A 16,095-nucleotide genomic window follows, 5' to 3' on the forward strand; every position below is an offset into this window, starting at 1 on the left:
GCGTTTGAAGTTGTTCCATCACTGCAGGAGCAAAGGAGTAATGCTTGCTAACCAGCTGGTGCATCGGTTTATGTTTACCTGGAGTCACCCACTCTGCTGCCCATAGCTCCTGGAAAGAGACCAGGAAAAGGAGAGTAGCTATTCTGGGATGGCCTTCTGGAAAGGCTGATTTAAACCCCTTGGAGGAAGTAGAGACAGTTGGGTCAAGTTGCTTTTTGGGTAATTCCAGGATCTGCCTAGTTTTGACAAGAACTGCTGGAAAAGCCTCTGCTTGGAAGAGTCTCTCCCTTGTAGAAGGGGCTTCCAATTCCTCCTCAGATAGCTCCCCCTCCTCCCTGTCTGATGAGGAGGAGGAATGCCCTAAATCTGACAGAAGCCTCAGGGCAGTGGTGGCCTTATTACTAATTCTCCTTTTGGCCCCATGTTTCCCTTTCTGACTATTGGAAGAATGGGCCCTCTTACGCCTATGCCTACCCTTCTGGTTCCTCCTATCAATTGGTGAGGAAGAAGAGGCAGATGAAATGGATATGGAGGAGACAGATGAGGAGGAAGGCATGGGGGAGGGTGATTTTGTCCGCCTCCTCTTTTTGTACCCTTTGTGGGGGCAATGCCTTCTCTTTTGAGGGGTGGGCAATCTTGAAGTGCAGAGCCTGGGGCTGGTTCCTGACAGGTAGTCCCAGTCTGCCTAACTTCTTTTGCCACCACCCCTCTGACCCAACTGAGAAACTCTGGGAAATCTTCCTGTCCCAGGATGGAGGAGGGGGAGTGAAGCACTACTTACCCCTCTCTCCGGCGCTCCCGCGTTCTCAAAGCCTGCTCCGAGTGGTGGGAGAAAGATGGTGACTGCTCTTTCTCCATCTTGCTAGTTTGCATGTGTTCACGCTCTTCCAGGGGACTGCTAACCATTGCGAGTGAATTTTGCCATGCCCTCTGATCCTATGGTGGGGGTGGAGAGGCCTGAAATGGTGTAGGGGCGTAGCATGGCTTCTGCTCTTCGTGGCAAGACCAGAACACGCATCCTCTCGCCGCTGCCCTCCTACATATGGTCACACCTCCCTTGGGTTTAAGGAGAGGCTGCGAACTGCCGAAGACTCAGTTGCTGCCGCCTCCGTGCCTCTGCTCTTTTAGGCAAGAAGGTGCAAGCCGCACTGCCAGCTAACTCCCTCATTGCAGACTCCTAGGCCCTCTAAGTGTTTTCACACTCCCTGCCTTTATCGAATGAATTTGGTTAGAGAAGGGGGAGGGAGGAAAAAAGCCTAAGAGAAAGGATAAGAGGATTAGCGAGAACAAAGAAGCGATAAAGAGGAAAGAATGGTGAGGAATCTAACAAAAGAAGACAGTCTGGCTCTTAAGGAGCTCAGCCAGACGCTGACCATCCAGTGCAAAAGGCAGGGCTGGTCTGGAGGACAGGATGGCTCCTCCCCCTGAGTGAGGTAATTAGAAGATTGGACCCTGCCTGTTGTGCTGTGGGAGGCGTCATCCCGAGAAGCTGAATGCCCTCCAGGAACCACTGGGAAATGCATGGGTTGGCAAAATATAAACCAAGGTTGAAACAGTAACCTGTGGGGCAGTGGCATTTACCCTCAAGAGTAATGGTAACAGTTTTAGGGAATCAGCCCATGGCTGTGGTCTTTTGGGGACACAAAGACATACAGGGGGGGTTGAGGCTTTCCTGGTTACCGAACAGTAAAAAGCAGAGGCATTGCTTTAATGTTGTGTGTGATAAAATATACCCCTTCCTGTTAAAGGCTGAGTGACGGGGTGAGGGGGCATATGACAGTCTCTCCTAGCCCTTGCTGGAGATGCCGCAGAATGAATCTAGGATCTTCTGCATGCAAAGGAGATGCTCTGTCACTGAGCTATGGCCCTTCCTACTGAATCCCTAGACTTTTCAAGATAATCTTTCTTGCCCACTTCTTTCCTATCAGTACTTTTTCTTTAATGTTCTTGGACTGTTTGTTGCTTAGCTTGCCTAGGGCCTCCTGCCAGCCTTCCATCATTTCCTGTGAAACAGTTGTAGATCATTCAGGAAAAAAATGCTTTGTAGCTACCTGAACAACTGGCTGTTCTGAGCCAACATACCAGTTCAGCTAAACCAGTGCCAGGGGGCCACCACCACAAGTGCAGTGCAATACAGATTATGCTTTTCCTCCTTCCTCCCAGTCTCATCAAAGAAACAAAGCTGCATTTGTATATGAGAGAAGGGCATTTAAAAAGTATTTTAGTTATTTCTAACCTGAATGGACCCTTTCTCAAAAGATAAGAACAGGCACATAATACAGTAATAACATAGTGTTACCATCCTGAGAAACACAGCCACGGCTTGCAATCCAAAGAAATTGCAGTAGGCCTTGGTACTTGCATAGCACCTAAAAGAGCCTCATGTGAATGTCTGCCTCCCACATTCTGCCTTAAGGCTCTCACCAGATGATGCAAACTCAGTGTGGTTACCATCTTCTTCAGATCTCAAACTGTTTTGCGATATTTTGTTTGGCCTGATAAAAGGTATTGCGCAAATATGGATTTTGTGTTTTCACCATCACCACCTCTACAGGGTAACACAGAAAACACCAACTTTAGCTATTCAACGGTAGAATCCTAAACTCAGGGAAGATAGTATTATACCATCTGAAGATGGGACTTAATTTCTGAGGGAAGGAACACACCACCTAAAATGTATTTCTGCCTCTGTTAATATAAAGACTCGCCAGCTTCTCTTTATTCCTGTTTTTAAGGAAATGGTGTGTTTTGCCTAAGGGTGGACACAGACCTGGGTAACAACTGGTTTTGTAATGGGGAACCGGTCATTGGCAAATTTCTTCTTCCCAGTAAGCCTTAGTGCAACCTGATACAGCACCTAAAAAGAGTGTTGAATGTTTGCTGCCTCCTATCACATTTTGCCTCAAGACTCTCACCAGATACAGATTCATGGTGTTACCGCCAGCCAATTCCCTCCACCACCCCCAGCCTTGGTTTTTAATCTATCCTGATGAAGAGTTCTGGGGAACTCAAACGTGTGCACACTATTTTGTGTTAATTCGGTTGGCCCAATAGAAGTATTGCCCCAATATGGACTTTTAATTTTTTTTTTAACGGGACAACATGCCCAGGTTTACTTTTTGAATCCAAAGTCCCTTTAGCTACTGTCAGAAAGTTTACATCATTTTGCCTATTACAACCAAAGATAAAATTGGCATAGCAGAACCTATGCTGACATTGTTCCCCCAGAAAAAAAAGGGGGGGCTCTTCTCTGGATCAGGCATCTGTTTTTACATCTTCTAAAGGCCAGAAGCAGAGCCATTGCTGTAGCCAACACAAGACCAAATCTACAGGCAACATCAACTGGATTAAGGATGGAAATGTATGTGAGAGTAGTCACACTAATGTCATTGGGGTGGGAGAAAGTCATGCAGGAGCTACTTATGTGAGGACATGTATTTGAAGAACAGAATTAATGAGAGCAAAGAGAACACAGGGACTATTAATGAAGAATATAAAAATGTAAGAATCCACTGGGAAACGCTTGCATTGTATTAACATTAAATTAATTAAACCTTATCTACATTTACACAGTTAAAAAGCCTTTAAACTATTTACCATTTTCCCAAGATCATGTCAAAGTACTTTCCCAAAGAGACCAGTAGTTGTAATGAAATGACACACATTTTTCTACTAAACAGGATTCAATTGGCACTGGGGGCAAAAACTTGTTGCGAAATTAAACCATACATTTAATTTCCCCCCCAGTATGATGCATATATTTATTACACAGGCAAATTCTTAGGTTTATCTATGTTTAGTACAAGATCAATCTAGTCTTCACACAGTAGTAGAGCGAATGATCTACATAGGTAGGAATTGCTTCTGAAAGCAAGTATCATGCTGAACATTGAAAGATGCTGAGGAAGAAGGCCAAGACAGAGGCTGACACTGAGCTTATTGTACATAAGTCAGATTGCACACACAAACCTTGAGTTCCATTTAAGACTGAAGGTTCTGTAGCCAGTGTTACCAGCTTTAACTACTCCCAAACTGTCCCTCAGTAAAAGATTAAAGCCAAAATATTTGCTTTTCAGCTGCAATAGTGCTTTCCTTTTCTGCTGAATGCTTCTGAGTGTACTCATTTTGTTCACTATAGTAGGTGGCTGATGTGGGCTGCAGCCCTAGCAACCATGCAAATAGCTGCGAGTAATTGCCCCAGCTGTCCACTTTTAAGCATGCATGAGCTTCAGAGTGTAATAAAGATATCCTTGTCCTAGTGTTCTTTTGTTTTATGGACGAAAGAAATAACGCCCTGGACTTTGACAAGACTTAACCTATGAGCTTGCATCAAGCACAGAGATCTCCCTACCAAACCCAGAAATGATACCATAATGCAGAGGTAGCCAACATGGTGCCCTCCTGATGTTGCTAGACTACAACTCCCAGCTTTCCTGACCATAGCTGGGGCTGATGGGAGTTCTAGTCCAACAATATCTGGGAGGTAATGTGTTGGCTACCCGTCATTAACTGACTAGAACTGGAACCCAAATCCTGCCCCATGTATGTGCTAGAGAAATCCAACACAACTGTAATCTAGCAGCCAATTCCTAAACCTGCCATGCTCTGGCAAGGTCAGGCAAAGTGATCTATGGAGGAAACAGCCCCCTAAGCTCCTTACAAATACACTAAGTATGGCCTAGGTTGCCACAGGACTGTGCCTTACTTAGCTGTTGGCTGAAATCCTATTTTAACTATGTATTCTCTCTTTTGGTCAGCCACACTGCAGATTAAGCACAGAAAGGGATTATGTGATGGTTCAACTGAAATTTCTGCAAAAGCAATATATTGGCCTGAAGCCAAAAAGCCACAAGTCAAAGAAAAAACCCATTAGCACTGTTCTGCAGATCCACAAGTGCTTGCACATAAGTTTATGCAGAGCTATAACAGGAAGGTTCTACAGTAGTTCTCATGCTTCTTCTTGGGCTCATATAACTAACACAGCCTCTCATGAAAGTGGAAGAACATACTTTCACTTTTTGTTTTGTTTCACTTTTCTTGCACAATGTTCTAGCACCCATTCCATGAGTTGAAGATCCCCCTTGTCCACTATTATTATTATTATTATATAGTATATCTCGAGTGCTCAAAGCACTTCTTTGACAGCCATGTAACATAGGCCAATACTGCACTGAAGTCGAGAAAAAAATGACTTGCTTAAGACTGCCTTTTAGCTAGTATGCCACAAACTCTTTTTAAATCCATTTTAATATTCTTTAAATGAAACCCATGACACTCAGGAAGGGGTTGGAAGACAGGACATTGTTCACCCACAGAATTTAGAGACAAAATATTGACTAGGGCATGACAAAAACAAAATTCCCCAGAAAAAAGTTGTCCGCCTTGTGTTCTTCCAAAGATATTTGCTGCCAGAGTCACACAAACAGAATGCCGAACCAGTGGGGGGGGGAGAAGGGGAGGAGTTAGTAAAGCATCTTCGCTATCTACTTTAGTTTGAAACAGTTAAGACTTCTCCTTTGTATGAAAGCATTCCTTTTCTGGGCAGATTTTGTCATGGCGACACACAAGCAATGCTCTTTGAGCATTTAAAATGTGACATAGTTACATGGAGGACTGTACCATGTGTCCTTCTCAGTATGAGCAATTTTCTCTCTCTGACTTAAACAAAATTGGGGAGACAGGGGAAAGAAGAGGAAATAGAAGCTTGTATTCAACCTACACTATTAAAACCAGCAAGTCTCTCTCTACAACCTTTTTTAATTCCATGTTAGGCATGCATCTTGAGATTGTTATAAATGATCCAGGTTTTGAACATCGTTACCTGTAATAGCCAGGCATCACAATATGAACGCCTGCACTTGGCTGACAGATGTTTGGTACTTCCTGCTCATCCATTTTCCGCACGGAGTCTGTGAAAGGTCCTGTGGCATTGATAACACATTTGGCTTTGACATCAAATTCCTGCCCTGTGAAAGAAAACAGCATCAATCACATACTCCATTTGTTTCCCTGTTCACTGACTCTCTGGATTATTAATTTATCTATGAAGTTAACCTATTGCGAAGTGTGTGCATATATCTACACACACATGCACATACACGCACAGCATGCTACAGAAACTGAGCAGCTAAGAGTATTACCAAAAATTAGAAGATAGTATTGGGGGGGGGGGGGAGAGAGAGAGAGAGAGGAACATAACTTAAAAAAAAGAAATGAAAAAAGAATGAGACACACAGAAAGAAATATTTGCAGATAAAATCTCAAGTGGCAGCAGATTCCCCTCCTTCAATTTTGTTTTATTTATTGAGTTCTGTATTTAATGACATTCTTAAACCCTGAAATTTGTTAAATGGTACTATTACTGAACGCACACCACACAGTTACTTTACGACGTTAGCTTTGCTTGACAGAAGGGCTTGGATGTAAAGCATGGCTTAGCTTGCCAAAGCACTAGGATTTGAATGAAAACCTGACAGAAGTTAAAGATGATTGGCATTAATGACATGCCACTGCACTTTGGAAATATGCCTCCTTTGTCAGTTAAGTGATATTTACAAACTCCAGCCTCCATTGCACTCTCCCCGCCTCCCCCTTTCTACCTTTGGGAAGGGGGGAATAATTATCTGTTTCTTTAAACAGAAAAGCAACAAAAAGCAGTGATAGACAGCTGTGCTTTATCAAGTAAAACAATGTGCTCTGAAGTGCACGCATTTGGGGCAATGGAGCAATGGCAGTGGAATTCCAGGATCCACCAAACCACACAATACAAGCATTAGAAACATTTTCTCAGGGGGAGATGAAGTCCAGAGAAAATGAGGTGTCGTGTGTGCAGGTCAACACAAGTTATCTGTGGTTAGGTAAAAGGAGGCAAGGCTCTATAAATACCTCAGAGGAGCCAAGACTACATACCTGTGAGAACATCCCTGCACCTTGCTCCGGAAACACGGCTCGTCCCACTGTTTGGATCTGTCTTCTTCAGCAAATGCACCACTTCAGTGTAATTGGCTGTGGCAGCCCCATACCTGGCAGCAGTGAGGGCAATGGCAAGGTTCATCCGCGCATCGTTGTGTTGTCCTGCAGCAGGGGGCAAAATCAAGGGAAGGACATGAGTCACCTCAAGCCACTGACCTGTGGTATGGAAGTGTGTCAAAACCGATTTGTCATATCTGTCCCTGTCACACTGAATAGACATGATGGCTGGTCAGGTCTACCAAAAATTATTTAGAGAAACATCATCTCTTGGCAAGACAGAGCATTTACCCTCACTTTTTAAGGCAGCATAAAAGCAAAACAAAAATTGCAATGGCCAGGATTACTGTTTAAGCAATGTTTTTACGCTGTTGTAAAATGAATGCTTTATATTCACTCAAGAGCCTGACAAGAGAACAAGCCACACACTTTGTTTTCAAAGAGGAAGATTCTCAAATGCCCGTATTCAGCATTAATACAGCATCTTCAAAGAATTTATTTTTTGACGGCCCCACTGGTGTTAATTATCAATCTCTATTAGCACACACACTGCATGACATTAAAAAAAGGAAAAAAGAAAGCAATGATCTTTCAAAGATTCCACTGCCAAGCCTCCACTGCCTGTAAAACAGACATTCATTTTAGGCATATTTTACGTTCACAACTAACAGCATTTACAGGTTGGGTTTTTTAAAAACAAATCTTGTTGAACACACACAGAGAGAGAGAGACAGAGACAGAGACAGAGAAAAAGCCAAGAAGGTTTAGTTAATAGATCACTCTTAACATATATATCATTAAAGATTTATTACTGAATCTTCCTAGTTGGGGTGGGGGAAATCAACATGGAAGAGAGAGCATTGGCATGGGGGAAGGGAGGGAGGGAAAGAAGAATGGAAATGATTAATTACTTTAAAATAGTGGCATCACCTGAGACTTTCTATTTATTATTGCCACTGAAGTTAAAACCCTGGATGTTGGCTGGGAGCAATTATTCTGCGTAGCAAGGGCCAAGCTCTGTGTGCCCAGAATAATTAATTACAAAGGGCTAGACTTCCGAAGGTAGAGTTCAGCATGCCCACGTGTTGGGATCGGTTCTATCAAGATAATACTGATAAAAAAGAGGGGGGTGAATGGTAATGGATACTGTTGTTGATTTATGTTGCCAGCGTACCAAGCGTTCAGTATAAATGATTTATGTAAAGTTCGTCCCCTTCCGATTCTGCCTGAGCAACACCCAGCTGCTATGCAAGTAATCCGTTTCAAAAACCAAAAGGGCAGAAACGCAGAAAGAGGATCAATGGCTCCTAGAACTCTTACACACCTCTGTCCTCAGATTCAAAACTTCTCATTTCAATGTGGAAGAAGTCAAGCAAGTGAAGCTTCAGCAAGCTAAACAGGGCCTAGGAAAATAAACCCCAAAGCATGCAAAATCAAAAGAGCTGGGAACAATAGCTTTTGTTAAAAACCAGAAGGTTTTTGGGTTTAAGATACTTTAGCTACAGTATCTACAGACAGAAAACAGTTGGGTAAGATCAAAAACTATAAATAAATAAAAAAAAAAGAGAGCTAATAGGCCACAAAATAAAATAATGGAGTAAGATGAAGTTATGCACAAAGTATCAGAAGAATTTTGCTTACAAGCTTTTAATAAAAATGTGACTAAAATTCTCCATTTGGGTATGTGTCATCTCAACAATCAAAATCTACATGAAGGGATTCTCTTTAGTTTTTTGAAAGCCAAATTATATACACAAGTAGGAACAAACCTTTTACACGCAGAGGGATTTCCAAGATCAGTGGAGGACATTTCAATGATAGTAATGGAGGATTACAGTTATATTCTTGCTGGTGAAATGTTGTTTAACAAGGAGTTGTAACTCATTTAATGTAAACACAGCTTCTAAATATAGTAAAGCATCAGGGAATAAAATAATTTAATGGTTTCCTACTATGGCTCAGTTTAGGTAAAAGATCAACTGATGCTGCAGAGTTTCTCCAGAAAGAGACAGGATCCTATTGGGAAGCTGATCAAAAAAGGATTGTTTTAATTTTTATTTTTCACTGCTCAGATCCTTTTGCATTACATAAATTTTTTTTTGGCTCAGATTGTTGTGACATTCAGCTTATGCTTGTTACAAACAAAGAACGCTACTTTTCTCCCGTCATGAGAAGACTTTTCTTTGAACAGCCAACCTCGGTGAGATCCACATGGAACTGGGATTTATGAAAACAAAAGTTATTATAACAAAAGTTACCAACCATCATACATTCAGCAGTGCTAAGAAAAATCAACTGTGATCTTGGCATGGAAATAGCAGTTCTGTGTGTATATACAGAGCCTCTCACAAGACCCAGATCCGTGTATCACTATGGAAGGACAGATGAGGAAAACATGAATTGTGTGTATCCATTCTTACAAGTGTCATAATTATTGCTGGTTATACTGAAGAGAACAAGGGAAACTTTAAGAATGGAACCAAAGTCAATGCAGATGTTCTTCAAACTCCAACATGAGCCTAGTTTTATTCTTCCAAGAATCTCTCTGAAACATCTGAATCCAAAAAAACAGCTCTAATGTGGCCCAATAATAGCCTTCATAAAAATGTAGGTAGAAAGCCAAACCATAAATCACAGAGTCTTCAGTGTCTACATACTAATGCCCAGAGTATGGGAAACAAACAGAGCGATCTTGAATTCTTAATGTAGGAGGATAAATACAACTTGATAGGTATAACTGAAACTTGGTGCAATGACTCCCATGACTAGAATACAGCAATTGAAGGATATAACTTGTTTTAAGAGAACAAAAGGATCAGAAAGGGAGGTAGATATGCACTATATGTTAAAAATATGTCCCTGCACAGAAATACAAGAGGATGACCTTGGTAGCCCCATAGAGAGCATCTCAATTAAAATAAGTGGGGCAAGGAATATAAGGAACATGATGGTTGGACTCTACTACCAACATCCTAATCAAGGAGAAGACAAGGATGAAACATTTGAAAAGCAAACTGTCAATGTTTCAAGGAGGCATGATGCATGATGGCGGACTTCAATTACCACGATATCTGTTGGGAGACAAATTCTGCCAAACATGGCCTCTCTAAGAAATTGACAGAAGGTAGAAGGAGGAACTAGAGGATCAGTTATCCGTGACTTGATTCTAACCAATAGAGATGACTTAGTGGATGAAGTGGCAGTTACAGGAACTCTGGGGGAATATGACCATATTACACTTGAGTTCTTGATTTTAAAGGAAGCAAAAGCTGTATGTAGCCATACGCGTGTCTTGGACTACAGAAAACCCAATTTTAATAAACTCAGAACTATGATAAGTAAAGTCCCATGGCAAGCAACCCTAATGAGGAAAGGAGTCTAAAATGGGTAGAAGTTTCTAAAAAAGGAAATTCCAAAGGCACAAGTGCAAACAATTCCAATAGGAAAAAAAGGGGAAGACAGCAGAAGAAGCCAATGTGGCTTCACAAAAAGCTTAGAGATGACCTGAAAACAAAAAAGGACACCCATAGGAAGTGGAAGGAAGGCTAGGCTACAAAGGAAGAGTAAGACAGGTAGCATTGAATCGCAAGAATGGCGTCAGGAAGGCTAAAGCTGAGAATAAGCTGAGGTTAGCAAGAGATGCTAAAAGCAACAAAAAAGCTTTCTTCAGGTACGTCCATAGTAAAAGACAGAGAAAAGAAATGGTGGTACAGCTACCCAAAGAGGATGGTAGAATGATAACAAATGACAAAGAAAAGGCAGAAGTGCTCAATTCCTACTTTGGCTCAGTCTTCTCCCAAAAAAGGATCTATGACCCTCCTAGCAAACATGAAGTACAAGTCGAAGGAGCAGGATTGCTGCTTGAGACTGAAAGACAAATGGACAAGGAATACCTAATCACTTTGAACAAGTTCAAATCTCCAGGGCCTGATGAACTGCATCCTAGAGTATTGAAAGAACTGACTGAAGAACTCTCGGAATCACTGTTTATTATCTTTATGAAATTGTGGAGGATGAGTGAAGTGCTGGATGACTGGAGGAGGGCTAATGTTGTCCCTATCTTCAAAAAGGGCAAAAAGGAGGAACCTGGGAACTACAGACCAGTCAGTCTGACATCAATCCCTGGGAAAATTCTGGAGCAGATTATAAAGTGGTCAGTCTGTCTGACTTGGATGAGGAAGTGCAGGGAATTCTTATCAGATTTACAGATGACACAAAATTAGGAGGGATAGCTAATGCCCTGGAAGACAGAAACAAAATTCAAAGTCATCTTGATAGGCTGGAGCATTGGGTTGAAAACAACAGAATGAAATTTAACGGGAATAAGTTCTACACCTAGGGGAAAAAAAAACCAAATGCAGTTATAAGGTGGGGGATACTTGGTTCAGCAATACTACATGTGAGAAGTATCTTGCAATTGTTGTTGATCACAACATGAATATGAGCCAACAGTGCGATAAGGCTGCAAAAAAGGCAAATGCTAATCTAAGCTGCATTAACAGAAGTATAGTTTCCAAACTGTGTGAAGTTCTAGTTCCCCTCTATTCAGCACTGGTTAGGCCTCATCTAGACACCACACTTTAAGAAGGATGAAGACAAACTCAAACGGGTTCAGAGGAAGGCAACAAGGATTATTAGGGGACTGGAAACAAAACTCTGCGCAGAGAAACTGAAACTGGGCATGTTCAGCCTTAAGAAGAGAAGAGTGAGGAGAGATATGATAGCATTCTTCAAGTACATGAAAGTCTGTCACACAGATGAGGGCCAGGATCTCTTCTCGATCATCCCAGAATGCAGGACATGGAATAACGAGCTCAAGTTACAAGAAGCCAGATTTCAGATGAACATCAGGAAAAACTTTCTAATAGTTAGAGCAGTATGACAATGGAGCCAGTTTCCTAGAGAGGTGGTGGGCTCTCCAACACTGGAGGCATTCAAGTGGAAGCTGGACAGCCACCCGTTAGGTATGTTTTAAGTTGGATTCCTGCATTGAGCAGGGAGGTGGACCTGACAACCTTATAGGCCCCTTCCAATTCTACTATTCTATGAAATCCATACATCAAAGAACTGAAACAGTTAACAATTAATGTTTCCTTTCTCCACTTAATGGTGCCCATCACACTAAACTGGGCAAGTAGCAGATAAAAGTAGAAATGTCTGTCTTATTCGTTACTGCAGCTAAAACCCCTGAAGTATCCATTCTGGGGCAATAGCTGCTAAGTTGCTTTCTCTGGCATTGTGGTTTCGTTTCCCATCACTGGTGCCCTCTAGAGGTCTGGCTGACCCAGCAAACTCCTATATTGCCAAGTCTGCTCTCCAGAGGCTATTCTAAGGGGAATTGCACTATAAAAGACAGAAGTCACTTCTATCTTTGTTCGTGGATAATTAACTTGACAGAGAGAAAAAAGCAGTTTCCTCCTCTTAGATTGACAACTTGGTTAAAAGCAAAAAAGAACAGACAGGGTTTCTGCTGGGACACAAGGAGAATATTGTTAAGCAATAATCCCAAGGCAATCATAACAAGACATGCAATCGCAATTCAGTATGTACACACTTTTGATACAAACTTAGAACATTGTGATTTTAAGTACTGAGACAGCATTGGGGAACCTCTGGCTTACAGGTCTAATTAGCATCAGGCTTGCAAGCCTGTTTCTGCCAAGACACTTCTACCTGTTCTATGCGTGACATCATATATGACACCAGGTGTAGGGCAGAAAAAGATGCGGCTGGGACAGCCAAAAGGGACTTTGCAGGCAACGCATGTATGTTTCCGAGCTCGATTCAAGGTGCTGGTTTTAACCTATAAAGCCTTACACAGCTTAGGACCACAATACCTGATGGACCACCTCTCCTAACATGAACCCACCCATACACTACACTCAACATCTAAGGCCCTCCTCCGGGTGCCTACTTGGAGGAAAGCTCGGAGGATAGCAACAAGGGAGAGGGCCTTCTCAGTGGTGGCCCCCAAATTATGGAATGATCTCCCTGATGAGGTGCGCCTGGTGCCAACACTGTTATCTTTTCAGAGCCAGGTCAAGACTTTCCTCTTCTCCCAGGCATTTTAGCATGTGTTTTTAAATTGTTTTTAATTTTTTTAAAAAATTGTGTTCTTAAATTGTTTTTTTGTGTTTTAAAATTTATATATTTGTTTTTATTGTTTTTAATTGCTGTAAACCGCCCAGAGAGCTTCGGCTATGGGGCGGTATATAAATATAATAAATAAATAAATAAATAAATAAATAATAATAAATTTTATTTTTCAGTCGCCTATCTGTCCAGGTTAGGGACACTCTAGGCGACAAACAACAAGAATAAAAGCAATACATATATATATCAACATAATCAAATTTTAAGCTAAAAAACCATCCTTTAGTTCATTATAACATAAAATTAATCTGTCCCAATCTTGTAGGCCTGCCTGAACAGCCAGGTCTTCAAGGCTCGGCGATAGCTGGACAGGGAGGGAGCATGTCTGAGATCGAAAGGGAGAGAGTTCCAGAGGGTGGGGGCCACAACAGAGAATGCCCTCTCTCTGGTCCGTACCACCCTAGCTGTTCTCACTGGTGGGACCGAGAGAAGATCTTGCGAGGCTGATCTCGTCAGGCGGCACAATCGGTGATTCTGGAGGCGTTCCTTCAAATATACTGGGCCGAAACCGTATAGGGTTTTAAAGGTCAATACCAACACCTTGAATTGGGCCCGGTAGACAACTGGTAACCAGTGAAGATCTAATAACACTGGGGTGATATGATCCCAGCGACGGCTATGCGTAATCAAGCATGCTGCCGCATTCTGTACCAGCTGTAATTTCCGGACCGTTTTCAAGGGTAACCCCACGTAGAGTGCATTGCAGTAGTCTAAGCGAGAGGAGACCAGGGCGTGTATCACCTGAGGGAGCAGATGAACAGGAAGGTAGGGTCGCAGTCTCCGTATCAGATGTAATTGATACCAGGCTGCCCAGCTCACTGCTGTAATCTGAGCCTCCATGGACAGCTGGGAGTCAAGAATGACCCCAAGACTGCGGACCTGGTCCTTCAGAGGTAAACTTACCCCATTAAGCATCAGGTCAGTAATTCCTAATTTCCTTTTATCTCCCACAAGTAATACCTCAGTCTTGTCGGGGTTCAGCTTCAGCCTATTCTCTCCCATCCATCCACTTACGGATTCCAGGCACTTGGACATGGTGTTCACAGCCAACTCTGGTGAGGACTTAAATGAGAGATAGAGCTGAGTGTCATCTGCGTACTGATGACACTGCAACCCAAAACTCCTGATGATTGCCCCCAGCGGTTTCACATAGATGTTGAATAGCATGGGAGAGAGGATAGAGCCCTGAGACACTCCACAGTGAAGAGGCCAAGGGTCTGAAACCTCATCTCCCAATGCCACCCGTTGCTGCCTATCCGAGAGATAGGAACGGAACCACTGCAAAACAGTGCCTTCTATTCCTAATCCCTCTAGGCGATTTAAAACGATACCGTGGTCAACGGTATCGAAAGCCGCTGAGAGGTCCAGGAGGACAAGGAAGGTGTATTCACCCCTATCCAATACCCTCCTCATATCATCTACCAGAGCGACCAAGGCTGTTTCCGTTCCATGACCAGTCCTGAAACCCGATTGGTATGGATCTAGGTAATCCGTTTCCTCCAAGTGTGTCTGTAACTGCGCAGCCACCACCCTCTCAATCACCTTGCCCAAGAATGGTAAATTAGAGACTGGGCAAAAGTTGTTTAACTCTTGGGGATCCAAGGACGGATTTTTTAGGATGGGCTTTATTACCGCTTCCTTGAGGGCTGATGGCACTGCACCCTCTTGCAAGGATGCATTCACCACCGCCTTGATCCCTTCGCTCAGTCTCTCTTTACAGCTCATGATGAGCCATGAAGGGCAAGGATCAACCAGACAGGTGGTCGGCTTCACAGTACAGAGCACCTTGTCTACTTCCTCAGAGACAAGAGGCTGAAACCGATCCCAACAGACCGGAATGCAACTGGCCGACTCTGGCCCACTTCCTGTCTCCACGGCGAGCGGAAGCATGCTCTTCAGGCGCTCGATTTTATCGGCAAAGTGTTTAGCAAAAGTATCACAGGAGATTTTAGAATGTTCCATGGGTTCCTGAGCGACTGGACCGACCAGGCTTCGGACCACTTGGAACAATCTCCTGGGACAGCACTCTGCGGACGCAATAGAGGCAGCAAAGAAATTTCTCTTTGCTGCCTTTGTTGCCACCTGGTAGGCAGCTATTGCTGCTCTAACCCGTGTCCAATCGTCTTCAGTGCGAAATTTCCGCCACCGGTGCTCAAGTCGTCTCACCTCCTGTCTCAGACCCCGCAACCGTGGTGTGTACCAAGGTGCTGTCTGAGTTCTGTTCACGGGGAGAGGACATTTCGGAGCCACCCGGTCCACCGCCCTAGTGACCTCCTTATTCCACTCCATCACCAGGGATTCGACCGGGCGTCCTTCAGTCAGCTCCATATCCCCCAGCGCATTCAGGAATCCTTTGGGCTCCATCAGGCGTCTGGGGCGGACCATCCTAATAGGTCCTTGTCCCCTGCGGAGGGCGTGCAGCATCGAGAGATCTATATTCACCAGACAGTGATCTGACCATGACACGGGGTTAGAAAAATTCACCCCCATTTTCAGAGCACTTTCCTCCCCTCCTGAGACAAACACAAGGTCGAGAGCATGACCGGCTACATGGGTAGGTCCTATATTACTGAGGTGCAGATCCCAAGAAGTCATGGTTTCCATGAAATCCCGAGGGGCTCCTGGGAGGACAGCCTTGGCGTGTACGTTGAAATCCCCCATCACCACAAGCTTGGGGGAAAGCAACCGCACGCCCGAGATCACCTCGAGCACCTCAGTCAGGGATTCTGCTGTGCAGCGGGGTGGGCGGTACACAAGCAGAATCCCTAAACTGCCCTTTGGGCCCAACCTCCAATACATGCAATCAACAAACTTGGTCTCGTGGAGAGGGGGTCTGGCGAAACACAAAGATTCCTGGTAGATAACTGCCACTCCCCCTCCCTGCCTACCAATCCTCGGCTGTTGTGCATATCGGAAACCGGCTGGACACATGGCCTCAAGTATAGGGGCTGAGGCCTCATCCAGCCATGTCTC

General features: G+C 43.6%; 1 protein-coding gene across 7 annotated transcripts in view; it reads right to left on the reverse strand.

The window, feature by feature from the left end:
• GPD2 (glycerol-3-phosphate dehydrogenase 2) overlaps positions 1-16,095 on the reverse strand; it is a 131,656-nt gene that overhangs the window by 40,387 nt on the left and 75,174 nt on the right. For all 7 annotated transcript variants that reach the window (XM_061608753.1, XM_061608754.1, XM_061608755.1 and 4 more), the window contains 2 exons: positions 6,910-7,074; positions 5,822-5,966 (listed from right to left, as the gene is read on the reverse strand). In XM_061608753.1, the coding sequence (XP_061464737.1) occupies positions 5,822-5,966; positions 6,910-7,074 (310 nt within the window). The remainder of the gene's footprint in view (positions 1-5,821; positions 5,967-6,909; positions 7,075-16,095) is intronic.

The sequence above is a fragment of the Rhineura floridana genome, chromosome 2 (genome assembly GCF_030035675.1).
Source record: "Rhineura floridana isolate rRhiFlo1 chromosome 2, rRhiFlo1.hap2, whole genome shotgun sequence".
Taxonomy (NCBI): Eukaryota; Metazoa; Chordata; class Lepidosauria; order Squamata; family Rhineuridae; genus Rhineura; species Rhineura floridana.